This window comes from Xiphophorus couchianus, chromosome 4 (genome assembly GCF_001444195.1).
Source record: "Xiphophorus couchianus chromosome 4, X_couchianus-1.0, whole genome shotgun sequence".
In the NCBI taxonomy this organism is placed as follows: Eukaryota; Metazoa; Chordata; class Actinopteri; order Cyprinodontiformes; family Poeciliidae; genus Xiphophorus; species Xiphophorus couchianus.
The window spans coordinates 18,940,365-18,963,516 of NC_040231.1; the positions used below are offsets into that span (position 1 = coordinate 18,940,365).

The 23,152-nt window shown below is 39.1% G+C and overlaps 1 protein-coding gene across 4 annotated transcripts in view; it reads right to left on the reverse strand.

The window, feature by feature from the left end:
• Window positions 1–386: 386 nt before the first annotated feature.
• sox6 (SRY-box transcription factor 6) overlaps window positions 387–23,152 on the reverse strand; it is a 138,950-nt gene continuing 116,184 nt past the window's right edge. For 3 of the 4 annotated variants that reach the window (XM_028015421.1, XM_028015424.1, XM_028015423.1), the window contains 4 exons: window positions 14,463–14,568; window positions 7,684–7,857; window positions 6,084–6,300; window positions 5,157–5,463 (listed from right to left, as the gene is read on the reverse strand). In XM_028015421.1, coding sequence (XP_027871222.1) covers window positions 5,157–5,463; window positions 6,084–6,300; window positions 7,684–7,857; window positions 14,463–14,568 — 804 coding nt within the window. Of the gene's footprint in view, window positions 5,464–6,083; window positions 6,301–7,683; window positions 7,858–14,462; window positions 14,569–23,152 lie in introns of all 4 variants that reach the window. The other variant, XM_028015422.1, reaches the window with a different exon arrangement.

Consider the following 23,152-nt stretch of genomic DNA (forward strand, 5'->3'; position numbering starts at 1 on the left):
CTCCATTGAGTCCTTTTTCATGCGATAATAAATGCCATCACATGAAATGGTAAAGAGGATACATAAATGTTATTTCATCTTGTTTTGCACACTTGGACAAGAAGGTGCCAACTTAAAGGGATTTATCGTGGCTGAATGCAATTTTATTCTCTTTCATGTTATGTCTTTGAAGTTACTTTTCATATTTAATATTAAGAAACAACAGTTTATTTAAAAAAATAATAAAGGCTATATTAAAATAAAAAAATCACAAAAAATAAAGAAATTATTGTTTTATCGATGTGGGATTTATGTATTTAAGCCATCAGTTACATTTTCCCGACAGACCTTCATGCTGTTTACTCTTCTGCAGACTGTAAAGAGTGTAATCGAAAAAATGACTCAAGTTTTTAAAACAAAATGTCTCTTTAATCGGTAAGTGTCAACAGCAGTACAAAAGATGGAGTGATGTGTGAACCTTTCTGCAACACAATGTTTGTCTCCTTTACAGAAAACAAGGAAATTCTTGAGGTAAATAAGCTAAAACCGGCAGTTTCTTCAGCCCACTGCTGCATTCATACAATGGACCAACGCATTATTTAAAATGGTGTTTTTAAATCGGTCTGAAGTCATCATGTGGGCATAATTTAATAATTTACAGTAAACACACCTCCATGGTGCAAAGATGCGCCGGTGTGTGTCAATCATTGGTTTGTTTTTACTTTTTATAGTGTATTAATACAACCAAAGCTGAGGACGCAATTCTCCATACGCACACACTCACACACACACACCAATGTAAAATTATTCACTTGAAGTTTACCTCACGTCAATACTGCACATGAAAACCAAAGAATGCTGGTGTACACTTTGAAGCCAAGTAAAACATAAAAAAATGAACATTTTCTTTTTTTTTGTTTTCATCAAGCAATAATACACCCTTGAAAGTAATTGACCTCTTCTGTTTTGTATAAAGAAGAATGTGAACACAAATGTGATGGCAACATTGTTTTTAAGTTGAATTAAAAACTTTACATTGGACTGTACAAGATATTATGATAAACTATTTACATATTCAGACATATTTTTTTTTTAAAGCAGCAACAGACACTATGTATTTCCTGTTCTCTAATGACACCCAAACAATACTTGCCATGGGCTTACAGGTACCTGCAAGGAAAGGAAATAATCGAAAAGATTCTGCACAGAAAATTGTTTCAGGCTGCCAGCATTTTGTCAAAACAGCGGCTCCAGTCATAGAAGAGCCCCACACAGTGTTGCTTGAAAAGACAACTCTTAAGAGCAGAGTACTAAGGGCAGCTTAAAATGTTGCCCCGGGTGGCACATTTTTACACTTTCTGAACAGCAGCGAGCATGTCAGTCCAGCATGTCAGTGAATTGTGCTGATTAAATTAACACAGAGAACATTCCCACCATTTACATCACAAAGTTTAGACGAACAAAAAAAAAAAAAGATAAATCAAATTACAGTAATATTCAAACAGCATGGAATCCTTTGTCTTCAGTTCCTCCAAACCATTTTCCATGTATTACAGGAGAAAAAAAATTGAGACCAATTGGGAGGGATACTTCTGCAAATCCTGGGTAGTCGGTGACATTTTTGTTAAAAACTGACAGAATATGTAAAGTTGGCGATACATCTAATATCTGTGCATTTTACAATATTAAAAGAAATAAATACTTGCACCTTCCCACCATTGAAAGGATCAAACATAACATCTTGTGTTTAAAACAATAAAAAGTGTACCTTTTGTTATATTCATGACAATGCAAGTCCAATGCATGCAGATATCTTCAGATAGACTGAGCTTCACACTGAACTGAATGGTTAATCGCTAAAATAAACAAATAATAACAAAAAAAAACTAAGCAAGGAAATACAGCATAAAGATAAGATTGTATCAGACATTTATGATTGGAAACAAATGGGTGTATAATAAATTTTCTACATTAAGTGCTTATTTGACTCGGTACCTTTTTTCCTTATAAGTCTGATAAGGTAAAGTTGTATTCGTGCTTTTAATAGTCAAGAAAAACCTATAATTCACTCTGTATTGGGACCAAACTTCCAATTAGCAGAAAAGTTCAGCATCCACATGAGGTACAGCCATTTGTCTGCTGTTGGGACAAATAGCGGAAAAGAGAAAATAAAACAGCCAAATACATAACCTATACCAATGAACAAAAAATATTCATTGCTCATATTTACAATAAAATCTTAACAAGTTGGTGAATCCACAGATTTTTTTTTATCTCAAATTATTTTTTGTGATTGTCCTTGGTTTTGTTGTTTACTGTCAATTTTAGAGCCAGCAGAGGCTAATAATAAATACAGTATGTTGATACACTTTAGTATCAAACACAATATACAATGCACTGACATCTGTTGCTTCACAGCTCTCTCTGAGCCTGCTGCTAAATCTTCTGCTCACATTTTTGTGCTGAGTCTTTTTAATAGCTGTGATTTAAACAAAGCGTTCTTTCATCGCACGTGTCTTTGCATAAATACACAAAATAAGTAGACAAAAAACTGAACATAAAAATGACCCAAATCTGGCAAATGTGACAACAAACCCGCTTGAGTCAGGCTGGGGAATCCTGTTCATCCATGGTGTTCTTCGTCAAACAACTTCACATTAATCAGAATTGCTAAAAAATATGATTTATATCCAGTGCTTATAACACATTGTCTCTTTGTGAGCCTGTGTTGTCCTTTTTTTCTTCTTTTTTTAAGAGTTTTTGCTGTATAAGCACAGTCAAGTGTCAATTTCTTGAAGAGTCCTAACGCCAACCAACTGAAGTAGCTTGGCATGGTCATACAATTATTTACAATCACATACAAATCAGTCTAACCACCAGCAAACAGGAGGAAACACCTTAAAAATACCAAACTGGTTGACTTGGAGGGAGAAGGTTTGACTTGTAGGACAGCATCCATTGATTGCTTTTTGATGTTTAAAAATTCTAAAATGTAAAAAAAAAAAAAAAAGCAACAGAAAAATAATAAAATGGAGACTAACAAAAACTGACTTTAAAAAAAAACACACATGAATTTCATATGAATGTTTGCAAAAGTTTATGTAATGCAAATAAGAAGTGCTAAAGAGCAAGGCATAGCCACCTGTACCAATTAGAGGCAGGAGAAAAATGCAGTGACCAGCAGTGGGGGATCTTGGCCATTTAAAACCAGTGACCAACTATTCAGTTTCTTCACAAAGCTCTGCACTCTAACTGAAATGGACAGGTTCAAGGGCAAGGGAGGGAATAACTGGACTCATGCATTAATAATGCTGCATTTCAGACGATACCCACTCGTCAGTCATTTTAATAATCCCCCACAGCTTGATGTACTTGTTCCATCTGCTCGCCAGTGCCTGGTGATACGGCCAGGGTGGAAGCCCTGTTGAGGCCTTACTTTCAGCACTTTGATGGAGAGCACAATGAGGGACACACACCCAGTTTTATTGTTTCCCCACTCCTTCCTGCTGCTTTCCCTTTCTCCAAGCCAGATGGTGCCCCCCTGAGTGCTGAGATTGGCAAAGGCTGGGGTCAGAAACACACGTGGCTGAGGGGACAGTCACTTAGACCTTCTGCTCTAGACTGCTCCATAACATCACCCCCCCTTAAATGTCTTCGACAGGCGGAGTGATCCGTGGATGTTTTTTTTAGTTCAATTCAACTTACATCATACAAGTTTCTTCAAAGAGTTGTTGTAGATGGCGATGAGTGTTTCAGAGCATGTTGCATTTAAGAAATATAACAAGTTCTACAACACAGCTTACAACTGGCAGAGGCCTTACGTAATTGATTAAAAAAGAAACAAGAAATTAAGTCAATTTTGTGAGATGCACGGAAGTGGAGAAACGAACACGACGGCAAGCTCTTCTTTTTGTTGAGGGACTTCCTAGCACTCTTTTCACTACGACTTTAGTAATCATTCCACTGCATCAACAAGATGACAGCCCTGCTTTAAGACTTCTTAGTGTCTGTTTAAGATTTACAATGTCTGAAAAAATTACATTTTAAGACCCAAGACTTTAAACATGCAATCCAAATAGGGCTAAAGTGTTTAACAGAATGTACTGTAGCTTTGCAGCCACACATTGTACAACATCAATTTAAGATTGTAATGCCACCAAAGCTGCCTTTCACTTCGGTTCCAATCCTGCAGATTGGGGGCCTTTGGCCCTTTAGCATTCTGGCCTGATTACAATCACTGATTAAGATCCTGGTGATTCAGACAAAGTGGAAGAGCTGAAACTGAGTGAAGGATTCCACAATGCTCTGTATGGACTGGGACCAGGGATATAAAAGGGGTTGCTCATGACACTGATGCCCACTGCATTGATTTCTGTGGAGTATAGCTACCGTCACCTTCTACTCACAGGTGTAACTTGTTACTTCCTGCAGAACTTGCTGCCTCCAAGTTCCTGAGTTTCATTTGTCCTTTTCTGGTAGAGCAAAGAAAGCCTGTACAATGAAGCTGCATTAAGAGATGAAGAGATTGTCTTCAGAACCTCTCATGGAAAAAAAAACATAAAATGTTTGGCACTTTCACACAGAATTATGCAGCAAAAACTAATAATAATAATAATAATTAATAATAATAATGTGACTAAACTGGAATCCCTCCGTATTGTGTTTTGATATTATTTTTTCTCTTTGTTAAAAACATTCACAAGCTGTTGGCTGGCACACTATACCTGAGTGAGAATATTTTCCCATCTTGAACAGTTAGGTGACGTAACAAAATCATATAATAATAAATGAAAACAATGTGACTTTAAGTATTATAGGTTCATACCAAATGTTTAGCTTCAAGTTCTGTCTTTTATTTTAGGCAACAAACTAACTGTGTAACCGTCTATGATCTTTAATGAAAAAACAAACAATGAAAAAAAAAATTATAAATTACCACAAAACAAAGTGTTTCACAAACTTGAAGAAATAATTAAGACCAAATAGCTTTCAACTGATGAAGCCGTAGCTGCATGCAGGCTTCTACATGATACATATTAATTTTCTTTTTAAATGTTTCTCCAACCCATGTGGTAAAAGTTTTTGTTGTTCTTTTTGCTCCTTTCCTCCCTCACATCAGAACAGCCCTTTGGGCCTCCTCCTGTGTGAATGCTGTCTCTGCATCAGTAAAATGCGTCTCAGTTGGCGCTGACCGGCTCCTGTGTGTCATTCTCACTGCTATAGTCTGATTTGGGCTCGTCCTCGAAGTCTTCGTACATGTCCATCTCATCCTCGCCATTGACCGGCTCGCTGTTGTTCACCATGGCACTGGGTTCCAGCTTCATGTTGTAAGTACTCTGAATGACGGGAATGGACGGCTCAGGGCTGACCGAAGCGCTGGAGCACTCTGACGTCATCTGAGGTGAGGGTGTGGTGTTTGCCATGGTGAGGCCTCCTGGGTAGACCATACTGGCGCTGGTGGTGATGGGAATCTGAGGTGGTTGGCTGGACAAACACAAAACAGGGCAAAAATGATTAAAAATCCTATTCCCAATACTTCAAACAAGGAATGTTTTTGCCTTCTTTCGCAGCACTAAGATGTGATGGTTGGACTTGGGGTTTCCCCCAGCAACTTCTGTGAAAGTGATTTGGGAGAAGAGAGGTTCTCCTGACAGCTCCTGTTCTGCACTGTTCAGACAGAGGACCCAGTTTATTGGTGACATAAAACCAATACCCTCTCAGTGCTGCTCTTGTCTGCTGTTGCGCAGCATGATTGATTCCCCAAGCCGCTGAATGTTATGACTGACATGGGAACACCTGGAGAAGGGTTCTCCTGCTAACCACACACAGTAAATTAAAGTGTTAAGCCTCGGCTGCCCTCCAGGCTTCCCTAAGTGTATACTTACAGCTTATATATCCCATAATAATCTCTGCACTGCAAGCTGCATTTGAAGACTGATTTTGTGAAAAGTGATTAAATCACACCTATTGAAAAACGTTTGAGTTTAAAGTGCATTGTGGGTCTTAAAACCAATACAGCACAGATGAACTCAACACTCAGTTTGGAAATGTGCCTTAGTGTGACTAATGGCTACTTTTTATTTGCCGTGTTTGTGGGGACGTACCCCACAGTGAAGAACTGTCTCATCTCTTGTCGCCGAGAGCGCATCATCTGCTTGTACTCTCCAATACGAAGCTTTTTGCCATCTATAATACAGGTCCTCTTAGGTCGTGGCTTGTACTTGTAGTTTGGATACTTCTCTAGGTGAAGCTTACTCAGACGGGCTTGCTCTTCGTAGTATGGCTGCTTGTCCTGGTTAGACATAGACTTCCACCGAGAACCTGTGGCAAGAGAAGGAACTTTTCAGCACTTGGAAAAGTTTCAATGATTGTTAAAATTTCACCAAGTGGCTCAAAAATCGGAGGAGAAAGCTGAAGTCTGTCCGAAGCAGTTTACACAACAATCAGGGATACAGGAAAGTTTCGAAATAGCAGAGTAGCAGGTCAATTTATTTTTAAAAGTATATCAAAGAAAGTCACTAAAACATTCAATTCACAGTTTCTTTTATTTCTGGAGGGTTCAAATATTTTCATTTAGCACCACAAACAAAGAAACAAAGGCATTCCTTTTATTGCAGTAACATAATGTCATACTTGGAATATTTCCAAAAATCAAACAGATTTTTAGAACTTATTGTAATACTTAGTACTCATGAGGAAGCATGTCTTAATCGTGTACCAAATCAGCATATGAATTTATTAATCCGCCAGATCTAAATGTGAAGCAGCAATTTTCTCCAGCCATCACTCAATATAGCAAACACAAGACAACTCAAAATTCTAGTTGTCTTGTGTGACAGAAGTGTCTTTATCTTCATAAGTCAGAAAATGGTAAAAAGGACAAAAGGGACATCAGGGTGGTTAGGGTAGCACCTTATCAACTATTTAGTTTTAGGCTTTTCAAACATCTTTGCCAGTGATAGTGGAGGGTGCTATATTTTTATATTGCAAGTTAGTGATCCTTGACCAACAGAATAACATGGGTAGTTTTGTATTATTCTGTTAAAGAAAATCATGCACCAAAATGCTTGACCATTTTACAACAACCTCTTGATAAGTGTGGCAGCACATTATACTAAAAGAGAGACATGCTTGCACCTTACTGTCAAAAACTAAGGAACAACAAGCCTGTGCAGTAAATACTACAGCTCCATGAAGTACACTACACCGCCATGGATGACAGCACTTTTAACAGCTCTGATGTATGGACTCCTGTGCTGAGGGGACAAGACCCATTTAGTCTCTGTCATTTTTCATGACAAACACTTATGGTAGTGATGGGCCATAAATCCATCTGTATGCTGAGGTGAACTGATGCACAGTAGCCTATGCTGTAACACACACTCACTCCCGAAAAGAAAAGAAAGAAAAAAAACACACACACACACACACACACACACACAAATGTTGTGTATTTCCATAACAGAGAGTGTCAACACCACTCTAATGTAGAAAACTGATAAAATATTTTGAGTTACAGTAATACTATGGTGAGATATTTTTTTCTGTCATGCAAGAAGTAAGTCCACTGATTTACTTCACAGCATTTAAAATACATCTAAAATGTTTACAAAAATTCCAGCAAAAACCAAAACAAAATAAAAAAAGTACATCTGCATCCTTTCTTTAAATTACAACTTTTATAGCTAATACAAAGGGCCTCACCCAAAATCTTGCTTATGTTGGAGTTGTGCATATCCGGGAACGCCTGGAGGATCTTGCGCCGCTCATCTTTGGCCCACACCATGAATGCATTCATCGGCCTTTTAATGTGGGGCTCGTTGTTGTTCCGTCCTCGGGACTCCCGGAAGACCCGCGCCTCGGTAGATCCAGCACCTCCTGTTGGCCAACAATAATAGGGTTGGGATTTATCTGCAGAGCCATTGACTGCCTTGGACTCTGGAAAAGCCAGAGCAGGAACAAGAAGAGAGAGCGAAGCAAGGCATTGATTAAATGACGAGCCAGGTTTAAACTCTCCTTCATCTGCTATCAACGCCTCTATTTTCATCATAAAGAACATTTTTCTAAATGAGCGCTGGGAAAACAAACCCTCCCAGAGGGACAGAGTTTTCTTTTGAGTGGAAAATTTGACTTGAAAGGATTAAGAGCTACAAACTGAATACATTGTCAGTTAACACAGAGCGGTGTTCTTCCACTCTTTCCGAGCTCCATCTGAATCCAGAGGATTAAACCATTTGACTTCTAATGTTTTTTTTTTGTTGTTTAAGTGTTTGCTTTTCGGACGTGCACACTTTTCAGTTTGACATTCAGACCGTCCATAAAAAATGCCAGCATAAATAATAAATAGGAGACTTGAGGCAATCTTTAGAATAGAAATTCAAAGATTAAACTTGAACTCTGGCAAATCTTAAAGCTTCCTTAAAAAGTATATTTCACATGTATATGCACAAATAATTTTTTTCTGTTGTTTTTTTCCCTTGTTGTTTCTCAGACTTTTCCTTTGCCCTTCTAGTATGCAAACATTCACACACACACACTCACCCCCACAAATAAACCAGACCCACATTAGCGCGGAGAGAGTGTGCCGATTCTGCAAAGTGCTGTTTCTCAATCAGGGCATTCACAATCAGCATAAGAGAGTTTCTCTCAGTATTAAACTGTACATCAGGCTGATAATGATTTCTGTTTGCATGCGTATTTGCTTCCTTTTATATGTAAGATGTGAAAGAATTAAATAAAAGCAGTATGAATATTTAAACAAACAAAAACATGTTGATAAACAAGGCTTGAAAAATAAGACAAAAAAAGAGCCTTCCATATGCTACGATACATCTTTAATGATCTCAGATCTGGAAAAGAAAGCTTGGGATGACTCATGCATATTTCATCATCCACATGTGAAGCCTTCTCATTAAACCATTTCACCAGCAGCCTTGGCACACGTTACCTGGGGTTTGATTTCTATTATTATTTCAGTTTATAAACAAATCAAACTCTTAATGAGTAATCGAGGGCTGTGCGGAGGCATTAATTCAAAATCCACAGAAACCTCGCTCTGTGTTAATCACTGAAGATGTCACTCCGACATTTTCAGCCACAAAATTTTGTTTTCTCCTCAAAAACATATATCTTCTATCAAGACAGGCACTTTTCTCACTATTACATTTAGAAGAATAATAATGAAAAATGATGAACAGTACACTGAGTTTCTGCAGTGAGAACAGTCACAATGAAATAATGTGTTTTCACACAGTGACACTGCACATGTTTCGACAAATTTAGGTCCTTGGCCTAAAAACTAAACTCTGTAAATATATATATATATTTGTTAAATAAAATGTTCTTACTTGATTTCATACAGGAGCTCAGAAAAAGTCAATGTAGCATTTTTTCAGCTAAGCTTGAAAAATGTCAAAAATCATCTGCTTCCCAAACTGAGTCACACTTGTAAATAAGTGTTTCAGCACACAGCGAAAGGGCTGTACATCAGGACGTTTAAAAGCTAATCCCAAGCTCTGACTGCACTATGTCTGTGTTTGCTTTTGCCTCCTGGAATGCTACAGGCCTTAAAGCCATCACGAATTCAGGAATAATACAGTACCTTTGCTTCCACCAAACCCCACAGTACGTTAATTTCATTTAGCATGCACTCACTGTACAGGATGAATTGATTTCACTTTGTTTGCTTTTGACAACCATGTTTATTGTGCAATGAAATGTGGTGTGGCGGAGGGCTGACAGTATCCATCAATGCGGGGCAATCTGCTGACTGCCAGGGCCAGATGAAGGTATTCATTAGCTCAGGAGCGCAGCGCTCACTCAGACACGACAGCCAGTGTCTGCACCCCGGGATCGCTTGCTGTAATTTACGATACCCCCCATGCCATTACTCTATCACTGACACTGATTCAGCAATTTATATACTGGAGTGCATGCATATGGGCAGAGGTGATCTTCTTATGGGGAGGGGTGCAAAACAACTGCCTGCTATCACCTAGTGCCACATCAGTAGTTAGCCAGGAAACCAGCCACGTGACTGGGTCCTTTGGAGGGAATCCAGTTGAGCCATGGGTCTTTTACCTCGCAGAGTTGCTCACTTGGGAAAGTGCCTGTCGGATGTTACAGGAAGTTGTATAACTGAGCAACAAAAGCAGTTTTCAAACAGTTAAAGTTATGCTATGGTAGGTATGAATATTCAAAGTACCGTAAATCTGCTGCCAGTTAACCCAGGCACCTTTTTAAGATCTTTGACCTGAAATAATAGCTTGAGTTTTGAATTTATGTATAGCAGTCCCAGGTAGTCCAGTTCTTGATGTAGGTAATATGGGTCACTGCCCACAAGAACTTGGAAAAAAAAGTGATGCATCAGTTATCTATTGCTTTTCTTGCATTGCCTGGTAAATGGGAAATGGGTGCTCTATTGTGTTGCTCAGTGCACCATTCTTGCGATGCCTCAGATACATCCTGTGCATCCATATCAGAAGAAACTGCTGGGGACTGCAACATGGAATTTACTGCAACATTGTTTCTGTTTTATTGGAAACTGTGATACTTCTCTGGCGTTTTGAACATTTTCTCCCAGGAGAGGCGGGACATTTAGGAATCAGTTAGTTAGGTGTTTGATTGTGTAAATAAACACAGATGTTTAGCAGTGACAGGGCCAGGCCCCCTGGGTGGTAACTAGCGAGGAAGCGAAACAGAGGGAGAGCTGCTTAACAGAATTCATTGTGATTCATGAGGCCTGCAGCTCAAGTGTGACAGAATGATATGAGAATCCACTTTTAATGTGTCTCTCCTGGTAGCACTGCAGACAAGAAGAATGAATTACAGTGTGAAAGCGCAATTGTGTGCGTGTGTTTGTGGGGAGGAAAAAAAATGAAAAGAGAAAGCAAATAATGAGGAAGCAGGAAAAAAGGCAAAGAATTAGAGAGAGAATGCAGCGAGGTCCCAAACCCAATCGCACCTGTGAGCTGCAGGCTGAGACTCGACTGTGTACCAAGCCAGAGGGTAGCGCTGCCCCGACTGCCCCCTGTCCTCCGCCTTTTCTCCACCCTGCTCATCTTTGTTCTGTCGTCATACATGTGCTGTCACCCAGGAATCTGCTCGAGAGGATGAGCCTCGGTGAGCACGCAACCAAATCTAACACCTCCAAGTGAAGGCATTTAACGCTGACAATGGAGCCTCTCCCTCAGAGCAGGATCAGGCGAGATTAATGGGTTTAGTCAGACAGAACGCAGAGCTCAGTGGCTCTGCTGTAGCCCGAGCTCATGGCATGCTAGTTTAACCGTTACAAATTACAAGTGATGTAAACATGACTTTTTTCAGTGTTTTTTATTATTTTTAGCTTCCCAGATTATGCATGCGTTAAGAGTCCGTGCAGGACTTAACAACATATGGCTTGCTTGTTACAACTTGCAGGTGGCAGATTACCACCTGAGAACATAAAAACTACTCTTGACCTTCTTGATTTACTCAGCTAGTAATGCTAAATTGCGTTTTTACCAGCTTTGTGCATCTCAAGACTGAGATGGTGCACTTTTTTTTCCCTCAAATTTACACACTGTCAGTCAGATCAGAGGGAAAACACCTGCGAAAATCAATTCAAACCATTTTAGCACATGAATATGCTTTGATTTAAACAATTCCACTGTATCTATGGTGGGGGATTTCTAGGGTTGTTGTTTCTTTTGCAATTAGGTTTCCTAACTTTATCACCCTGTACTTTCCATCTTCCCATCAAGGGTGATCACCTTTACTGTGCTTCTAAAAAGCTTCCCCAAACCATGATGCTACCACCATTTTTTTTACATTGAGAATGTGTGTTCAAGGTGTTAGCTTTAAACTACAAACACAGAGTTTTGCCTGTGTGCAAAGCTCAATTCAGTGATGTCAAATTCCAAATAACGTTGGCATGCAGTCAAATTTATCCCACTATTAACACAATTATTTGATTAAGGTGAGTTAAAGCAGAGGCACATCTAAAGTTTGCAGAACACTTATTCTAGAGAACTGGAGTGCCACACATGTGCTCTACTTGTATAATATTCTCAATTGATAATAGCACTTTCTTTCATCTCCAAGGCTTGGGATATTGTTTTTTATGATCTGTCCCTGCACTAAGCTTTGTTAGCTGATATCTTGTGTTCTCCTTGCTCTTTAAAATGCTGTTTGTTCAGGCCTTTTAAGTGAGACAATTTCTTGATACCAAGAAAAAATTCCACACTCTACTTACAAAGTAAGTGTCTTTTGAAGGTAATTGGTTACCTTGAGGGGAGAAAGGGATATCTACGAATGCTTGCCACACCTTTTAGGCTTTTATTTGTCAAGATTTTTGACAATTTTGTTTTAATTTTCTTCCACACCACAATTATACTGCACTTTGTGTTGGTATAACAAACAAAGGGACACTAATAATAATTTATAATGTGAGAAAATGTGAAAAATCTCAAGAGGAAATAACAGTTTTCCAAGCCCCCGTATCTTTACCTAATGTAACATTTCTCTAAATTCTGTTTCCTTCTTCCACATATCACTCTAGCATTCTACAGACCTTGGAGATATGGTCAACTTTAAGCAAACATCCCATTCAGTAGAAGAACTTCATGCTGCCACTCATGAATGAATTAAAGTTCAGGCTAGCCAAGGGTATTAGCTGTTAAATCACATGAGCTGTGTATATTACATTTCTTGCCATCCAGAAGCAATCAAGAGCTTCCATAACAGGCACTGGCTGCACACTGCATCTGCTTAGTTTGGTTGTTCCGTCCTGGAGGGAAAGCTGCTGCAGACTAGCGCCTTTCACACCCTATACATTTGTTGGGTGGGACACCCAGTAATTTTCTCTTTGAGGAAACACCAAAGTATATGCGTTGTGTTCTGATCTACTTGGGAAAAAGTGTGTTAAAATGCAGATGTTTCCAAAGTAATTTCCTTTCCGTCTGGGGTGAAAATTCTTCCAAAAAACTAATTGCATTACTCATTTTAGATGTCTGGGAAAAATAAATTGGTCTGAATTTAGTGGAAAAGCCACATAAACTTTAGTGGATATTTTTTTTCACAACAAACTGGAAGTATAATGTTTTGGGGGGAAAAAATAACATCTGAAATTACAAGTTGTTTTTTTTTTTTATCTAAACCTTGTTTGAAAATCTAAGCAAAAATTAGCTACAGTAACGCTGCTCGTGTCTAATATCATGTGCCACGGAGCCAGGCATTCAAGGAGATTGTCAGGAGAGTTTCAAATGTAAACAGGTTCTGAGAAGAGTAAACAATTTGTTGCTCACATTTTGAAATCCCTCTTCAGCTTTAATCAGTATTTGCCTTCTTGTTGCTGTTTAGTTTACAGAGAGATTGATATGCATTTGTGGTGCAAAGAAGAAATGCAAACTGTTTTGAGTTATGAGTGTTGCCCTGTCTCCAAGTCTTTATCCACCCCTCCCCCTGGGAAGAGGACCTATCCCCTCTTCTAACCTCTGTCTGCTCCTAATCCATAGCCCACTGGGAACACTGATGTGAGGCGTCTGGCGCTAGCTTTTCCCTTGGCCCTGAGAAGGACTTAAAAGGACACAAATGCCCTGGTGCGCGCTCTGTTTCTGTCCTGACTCCACGGTAGCCACAGAAGGAGGGTTCCCACCGGGAGAGGGAGCGATGAAAACACATCTGTCCGAGGAGTCAGACGGTTGGGATGGGAGCCTCCGCAGTGGCTCACATGGGAAACATGTCAATGAAGCTGCAAATTTCACCTCTAATTCTCATCTTCAGGATTGGGTGTGATGTGAAACGAAACAGGGTGTGATACAAATGCTTCAAAGCTGGTAAACAAACGTTTCATGGTTTGTTTTCCTATTTCATTTTATTCATTTTTTTTTCCTTTTCAGAAAAGGCTTAATGTGAACTCAACATATTGTCACTTTTTTTTCTAAAATCACTACACAATCTTCACAAGAGTTACGTAAAATGTTGATGGATGATGTTGTCCTGAGAAATATTAATTTCTTTCACTCTTTGCTGCATCAAAGATCACTCAGAAGCACTTGCAGACTGAAATGCCATAGAAACTGCCACAAATATTTTTGTCAAACAAATATTGGTGCACTGAAGCACTCCATGGTTCTGTGTAGGTGCTAGCACCACAAAAGTGGATGACGCTTTGTCACCTTGGTGCAACCAGAGTTTGCACCATACTGCCTGGGACCTCAAACAACTACAAGAGCAACAGGAGCCAAGCTTGGAAATTAGCCAGCTTTGTTCTTGTGCCCCCTTATCCACCGCTCACCTACCTGTGAAAACCTCTGAGTCATAGCTCACTTTAAATCGAATTCACTCCAACTCCCAAAGAATCTCAGACACAGCCACCGCTGTGCTTCTCAGCAACCACACTTTAAATTTTTGCAGTGGAAAGTAACACTCCATAAACACGCTACAAAGTTTTAATGAAAGTACTAATTCTGAGGTTCGTATCTACAAATTCATTTAGCCCTTACCATCTAAATCCTCAGGCCTGGTGAGGTCGATCACTCTGTGGCCGATTTTTCCTTCCTCTCCCAGTTTGCCAAGGTGGTGTCCGATGCTGTCGAAATGCACCCTCTCCTGCAGAAAAAAAATTAAGATGTCGGGTTAAAAAAATAAAAATAAAGGAAACACAGGTTAAAATTTCTACAATGAAAGAAGCTGTAAAAATCTGAATCTGAATAATTTGAAAATTTGAGAAGCAGAAAAGGATCTTTGATATATGCAGGTTGTTTTGTAGATACATGGAGTGTGTGTTTTTTTCTCTCTCTGTTCTCTATTCAGTTTAAGATGACAGGAAGGAGAGAAACAGTAAGGGCCCAGGGGTGCTGTAAATAGATTTACAGAAGGATACTTTGTGATCCCAAGCACACAATGGGACTGCGGCCCTCTTTGCAATGCTCAGATTTTTCTTCCTCCGCTGCCATCTCCCTCAGCCTCTATTTCCCCAGTCTACGGCACTGAGAGCTAGGCACCCATCATTTATTCAGGGTTCATGTTTTGGTGAGCGCACCGTGTTTTCCCGTTTGTCATGTCGCTTTGTGCTCAGATTAAACTTGGCATCATGTTGTACTTGAGCACAATGAAACCCTGTCATTCAGCACTCCGTGACAATATTAAATGTCATGTCCGTGTGCATTTACAGAATAAAATAACAGCTTTCGGAGGGCCTCTGAATAGTTGCTGCACATTACACTTAATGTATTATGCAAGGGGAGAGAGTGCCGACTGCTGCTGGCTCCATTGTTGAATGACCTACTTCCTCTGTGAATACACAGAGCATTAGCGAAGGGCTGTCCTGCTCTCTAAAGACTCAACTAGGAGATGGACACTTTGACTCTGCATGATACAAATAATACCCCCTCCCCTTTTCTAAGGTTTTTTTTCTTCTTGATGTGTGTAAAAGCAGACATAAGGAGAAAAATAAACAAAAAACAAAAAACATTTGTTTTATATGCAGGGTGCATGCATTCAATCCTTGCGATCAACCCTGTGTGAACAGACTTTCAGGTAGAGTCTTTATGCTAACATCTCCCCAGCCGCATACACTAACACCTGCAAATACATTAATTTTTCTGTAAATTTAATTGTTTTATTTTCCACCTTACAGAGAACTATCACAAATCATATGGATTAAAATGAACTGGTCTAAATTGTAGTTTCTAAAAATCTTTTTTTTTCTCTTAAAAAATAAAAATCATATTGACAAGAATAGCCTGAAGAAATTACAGTGCATTTAAAAAAAAAACAACCTAAAAATTGCAAATATTTCCTTCCTCTTTTGTATGAGCTTTTATCCTTGCATATTAAAAAAAATATGACAAGATGAAGGATGAAGATAGTTCAAGTGCAGTTGAGCTCTTTCATAGAATTTTGATTTTCTTCTTGCTTTTATTTATTCAAGAACTATTCCTCAAAAGAAAGGAATGTGCGAGAGGCGGAAAGAGCTCTGCAATTTACCATTATACTTGAAGGAGCACTCATTATTTATGACCAGCTGAGTGATTCTGATATACAATTAAACACTACCTGCTTATGGCCTGTGATTAGAGGCTGTCTATCTGACGGCCCTTTGCTTACTTAAGTGTTTTCTAATTATGACATATGCGGTGGTCCCTGCTGGGCGAGAGGACACTTTGTAAAGAGAAGACGAAGTATGGGGCCTTTTCACCGTGACACGTTCTGTGCGTGGACATGTGCGCCACGCGTGTACAGAGCCCTATCCATCACCCATCCACATTATTGCTCTTAATGAAAGAAGCCAGCAGCCTGATGACAAAGTGACTGAAGTGCGATTAGCTGGATGGTGGTGCTCCACATGCTTCCTCTTGGACAGTCCGGTAGGAAGACACAGTGTTTGCTAGTGCTGGATGCCTGTAATAAAGTAGTCATCTCATCCCTCTTCTGTGCTTCGCTGGCCCTTCTTGATCAATCAAGTCCTTTTATAAACTCATGATCATTAAGCATCATGTTGGGCTGGGGAGAAGAGAGGACGGGACGATCCGTCAATGATTTCCATTAATAACTAGCGCAGCGTTGAGCATCTTCCTCCACTGCACTGAGTCATATGATCGCTGGAGATCAGCGCGTTAAGACAGCTCCGAACAACGCTGAAAGAAAGTCTTGTCTAGGGGTTGTTTTGAGGTTGTTTCACTTTAAGTCAACATTATTTTTTTCCAAAGAAGCCAGCACTTTGTGTGCTACAATATTATGGTCTAATTAAAGTAAGTATTGCTCTGCTGCTATGCTAATTAATACAAGCCTATCAGTCCAATACAGCGTCACAAATTTTCATAAAATTTTATATACTGAGTTAATATACTTATTGGTTATAGGTTTGGTAATTTATATCTGTGAATCAAAAATATAGCTGAAATTAGGGCCATAAGTTATCTGCACAGCACTGGGGTTTTGTTTTAGGGCTGGAAAATATTCAGTGAACTAATGCTTCTTTACTGCCCACGCATCAAGTGCTGTGATAAATTAATGGCAGTTTTATTATTTTATAGTGTCATTAAATTTTTACTGATCACTCTGACACAGCGGAGTAGCAAAGGACATGCAGTATCTGGGGGAAGTGGGTTTTTTTTGCCGCGGGAAGAGACGAGGAGGCAGGGAAACGCGGGCCCATCAGTGTATGGCTAATATAAAAACTGTATTTATAATGCAGAGTCAGAGGGAGAGATGCTGAGAATTAAAGCCGGGAGAAAATATATGCGAAAGAGCTGTCGCTTAACCCAAAGAGAACATAAAAACAAAACAATGTTGGTAAAAACAGATAAAGATAAAGAATCAGGAAACAAAAGATGTAACAGTGCATATTATACCCCTCCCTTTTGACCACAAACAGCTGGCAAGCTACCAGTCACTCCTCTAAATGACTTCAGCATGCAGCTCCCCATACCGCAAGTAAAATTACAGCAGTGCGCTCCGAGCTGCAGTGGAGGACTGCCACCCACAACAGTCTCCTCTGCCCTGCCTGTGCAGCCTTTTGTCTGTGAAGTTTAGAAACAGATGTAGGACTTCTTAAGCTGCACATGACTTCAGCTGGCAAGTGAAGTTGGTGAGAAGAGCCAGAGAGGCTGTGAGTCACAGAGGAAGGGAGAGAAGTAGAAAGAGGAATAGATAGCCAAATCTGTGAAACGTCTTGGGCGAGGGAACCCAAAAGGGCTCTTGTCAATGTTGCGAAGAAAAGCTTTAATCTGGCTGGCCACAGAACATGCGCTCGAGGCCCTCTGCTCTGCCCACAGGGCGTTTTCTGGGCAGAGGCGGGTGGCGGACGGCCCTGTGTATTGTGCCTCCTCTTGCCCTGGATTTCGGCAAAGCACTGCCAATCATGACACTCCTTTTCTCTCACATCTGTAAATAACCTGAGGCTATGGGAGAGCAATAGGCCTGAGATTGTTCAAATAGATCTGAAAAATATCTACACTGAGCAGTCAGGTAGATGCTGTGAAGATGGGGGGAGAGTTTGTTCTTTTCATGTTGATCCTTTCTTCATATGTACAATTTCTCCCATAACACCTTAAAAATACCTGATGAAATGCATATGTTGAATGTTTCTCTACAATTTTGTTAATTAAACTCTAACTAAGCACTCGTTTAAAAACTAAGCAAAGGAGGACAGATAGTTAGCTGTACCCAACAGATAGAGCAGCAGGGTCTAAGATAATTTATTTCAAGTGTTTTAAAACTAAAATAGATTTTTTTATATATATTCAAAATAATAATTAAATACTCTCACATACACACATACTGTAGATGCTTTATAAGAGATAGACAGAGATAGTATGAGTGAACTGGTAATGCTGTTTTCAAATGACAGTTTCATTTAACACATGAAAAATTATCCAAATAAATAAAAGGGGAGAAAAAAGAAAAAAAAGAAACACTTAACTATCCAAAGCAGTCAGTGAAATAATAATTAGCCCCTGTGCAGCTAAAACGTCTATCAAGTATTTACAGTAACTGGCATGAGTCTTTTAGGTCTTTATGAAGAAAATTTAACCCACCCTTCTTTTGAGGAATTGTTATATTTCAGGCTTATTGGAGGGTTTATGAGTGTGAACAGCTGTTTAGGATCATACCACAGCACTACAATCAGATTTAAATCCAGTCTATGACTAAGTAACTCCAACTTTACTTTGTTTTTTAACCGTTCAGAGTTGAACTTGTTGGTGTTCTTTTGATCACTGTCCTGTCCTTTCTCTGTCACTCTGGAAAGTGGATTATCGACTAGATTTAAGGCTTTCATATTTGGAGTTTCTGACAGCTGCAAAACCATAAATTGCAACTTGTATTCGATATTGTCCATTTCTGGCACTTGTTATATTACACACTTGGCATGTGGCACATTGAAGGCAATAGTTCAGACCACAATGCAGTGCTTTGTGTATTGAGCGTCAGTCACCACTGTGTTCTAAGCCTCTTGAGAGAAGACTGAGCGTTCCAGACCAAAGCCCTTAACAATCTGTCCCAGTCCTGCCGGAAACAAAGACGACACCTTGCCATGGTAACAGTTTCTCGCAGTTCGCCTCCTCATCTGGTTTATATTTTTATTGTAACCATGTTATTTATAAGTCTGCAGCTTTCCAGTAGTTTAGAGCAATTTAAATGTTAAGTACATCCAGGCATGCGGTAAACCCGCAGGTCCTTTCATGGGGGCTTTTGCTCTTTTTCTACCCAGAGCTGTCCATTTGCTAAGGCTAATGCAGGCAGTGACAGAATCAACAGTAGCGGCCACAAAAGGCTGGCATCTGTTCTAACATATCACAGAGCAAAAACAGAAAACTATTCTGGTTCCATTTGTTTAGTCAGGGCATCACCTCATTTCTTTCAAAGGGAACACAGGCTCCTTTTTGAGGAAATATTGACAATTTAATAAGATAAAACAAAGTTGTGAATTTCTCTAAATAAACTGACATATACATAGCTATGAATCAAAATGTGATATTTGTCATTCTCATTGCTGTGACAATTTCTCAATCCTCAATTAGTGCACAACAGATGCACTAAACATAAGATGGACCTCAGCCTTTAGCCTTTTTTAAACCCCATGAGTAACTAACAGCGGGATATTGCACTGCTGCACTAACACTTTAACACACTAACAAAACCCCAAGTAGATTCTATGGTGATTCCAGCCTAACTTCAGCAATACCACAGACTGTAAATAGTTTTCTGTAGTACATTCTTTCCCTAATTCTTTCTTGTGAGCACCTTTTGGTGAGGAGCATCATAGCGTTTAACCACTTGAGTCAGTAGCATTTCTGAACGACTGTAGAGAGCAAGAAATTCATCTTGTTAAAAGGAGGCTGGGAAAATACTGCCAAATCAACCCACAAAGATGCAGCCTCGATGCTTTCGACGGAAGCAAAAGGCTCGACTCAGGACAGTCCCACATCTGTGCAGACACACTTTTACATTATTTTTTATTCTTTTGGCAAAGGCAAACAATTGGACAAAGCATTAATGTAAGCAATCTTCACAATAGCAATTGCTGGCTGCAGCCAGTGCCTGCGAGCTGAGCATAATCTAATTTGGATGGGCAAACCCTTGTATGCCAAGGATTTACACTGCAGCCAAAATGCCTTGGTTTGCAATTTCCAAGACAGCAGTCGAAAAGGAGCAGAAAATTGCTTCCAGGGCTGCAAAGCAGACAAGATTATATTCAAAGTCTTTGTGAGGGCTTTGCCTGAATAGGGCCCTGGCATCACATGCATACAAACACTTACATGTGGTTATATGCACACGCATATACAAACACATGTACGCACACAGGGGGAACAGTGCAGCAACTACAACCCATAGGTTAGGAGTGTGGATTCTGTGAAGCACAGGTGTAATCTCCACTTGAATATTTACAGGCTGAGCTTTGGGATACAAAAAAATGGACAATTGTAGTCATCAATACTGAGGAGAAGTGGTGTTGTAGGGCAGAAAGGTCAGCTCAATAGGTTAATACACTGACCTTTCCCCTTTTGATTCCAGTTAGGGACTTGTCAGCAGAAGAATACATTTTATCTCAGACTAGCTAATGTACGCCACATATCCTGTGTTTTATTCGTGTTAATATCAGAGAAATTGATGTGTCACAGTCAAAAATAAGTTTTATCGGAAAAATAAGAGTTCTGTCACAAGACTGACCACAAAGGGGATCTTTTTTTGGCAATGTTACTGTTTTTGTTTTTTTCAATTCTGCCATACTAAACACTTGATCAGTAACAATGTAGATGTAGATCACAATAAAGAATGGTGTCTAGGAGATTAAAATCTTAAATAAAACTGGTTTTTTTTTGTTTAGTCACAAATGACTAGAATTTTTATGGATGCTAAAGCCTTGTTGTGCTTCAAATCATGTGTCTCATGATTTATGTATGATAATTATAAGATTGATTATGTGATTTTTTTTTTTTACAGTTTCATAACAACAGCACAATTCAAGCTACTTGTATTTTCCTGAAATATAAGTCTGAATTATTAAGTGAGGGTTGCTGAGCAATCTGTGTTTTTACTAAACATTCTTAGTAAAGGTCTGAAGGTCGTAATAAAAATTTGGCCACACAGATATTCAATATTTGTCCAGCATACAAGGAAACAATTCAGTTCATTACAAATGGCCTTGCATTGACTGTGTGTGACTGCAGATCTGCTGGTGCATTCTAGGTAAAAGCTTCCAGTGGGTGAGGAGGAGACTGTAAATAATGGAACAAAGTAATTGCCCTCTGCAGACAATAATACCTTTAGATAAATATTTCAAAAAGGTAAATTGCAGAAGGGTTGTAAAAGGTTTTATTGTACTGATGGGATATAGTAAATACAGACAAATAAAAAGACAACCACGTAAACCCGCTCTTGTAATGCATGAATATTTTACATGTCCTCAGGTTAAAGGCTCATATACTGCTGAACAAAGTCCGATCTATCCCACTTTCTCCTAGGTCAGAGGGAAGAAAGGGAAGGAAGAAGAGATGAAGGCCAGGGAGGAATGCATTGTACTGTTCAAATACACTATGTATGAAAAGATGAATTGATCTATCTGTAAGCAGCACTTAGACCCACTCCTCTGCCTGGTCATTACAGCCGGATAAATCAATATTTAATATCCCCCTCTAACAGCCACACTGAATGATCTTAACCTCTCCTTAATCCCATTTATGTTACCTTCCAGAATCTTCTTCATGTAAGCTCTCACTATGATAAACTTCCAAACAAGAGACTGAAAGGGGGACTATTAAAGACCACGCCATATTTATGTCAGGTGAGGAGCTTCCTTAAAATATTAATATTCTGAAACTGACTAAAAGTGAAAGCTTTTATCTGAACCATCTGAGCCTTTCTGTTGGCTTGTTGCATCAGCAAAAGACTCTCTCGCCGCTCTCATTTAAGAGCTGAATTATAACTTACTGTCCTTTATTTGCCGCCAAAGGATGAAGATTATGGGGGCAATTCTTTTTGCTGACTTAATAGAGCTTATCTCCACCAGACTGTCCTGTCTGAAACCATATCATTAGAACTAATATATGACAATGCCTTGCTAAGTAATGGACAATGAAGAAAGTTTTTCATGAGTTTGGGTATGGGGTAGCTGTTTGTCCACAACAGATAATGTGTTGGTGAAAAAAACTTTTACACCTGTGGAGCAAAGCTCGACGCAACTAGACATCCTGACATGGTAAAAACAATTTGCTAAAATGTTCGTGGTTGTTTTTAACAACCATTTCTCGGGTTTAAAGAGAATGGTCTGAAAAAACGAAAGTATCCAGTGAGCAGCAGTTGTATGAATGAAAAAAAATATTTGTTAAGAGAAGAATTGGCAGATTTGTTTGAGATGATGGAGATGAACTAGTGGTTAAAATGACCTTTGTTACAGCAAAGAATTCAAAAGTCATTTTGTTCTTCTTCCACTTTGGACACATGAACAATGAACCAGTGCATTATCACCATCTTTCAGACTGCACATGATATGCTACAGAACCTGAGTAAAACTGTGTGGCATGACAGCTACCATGTTTCTTTTTATGAATTTAAGTTCATAAACATTACCTTTGCTGCTTTGTCTTAAGTAGATCTTGGCAAAAAAAATTTTTTTTGAAACATCAAAATGACTTCAAATTTGCTAATTATCTGCAGATTTCTTTTGTGCTGTAAGTATTTAATCTTAATTTTTCGCAAACACATACACACCAAAACCCACAGCAATTCTTCAAACAACTATTTTAACATTGTCTTTAGAACAGGTTCAGTCAAGAATTCAGATAAAACACCTGAGAAGTCTCTAAGAAGTATAAATGGGAAGTTCTTGTTTTTGTAAAGGCTGTTAAGCTCTACTTACTGAGGACAATGAACTTGTCAGTGTGTTGCTTGTGAAAAAAAGACATTGTTTAGTTAATGCTGTCATGTCATGGCTGATTTTACTGCTTTTTTGACCACAGGCACACCTTTATTGTGAGAAAGAAAGGCAGCTGTACCAACTCCTGCAGCTGAATCTGGAAAAAGGGGACTTGCACAATAGCATAAAAGGCTTTCTGTTAAAGACATCCCTGTTTAAAAAAATAATAAAATAGGAAGCCGTTTTTTTTTTCAAAAGTTTGCTTGGATAACAAAATTTAATCCTATTTGATAAAGCTGTTTCTTTGAGCCAAAGTGAGTTAATGGATTGATT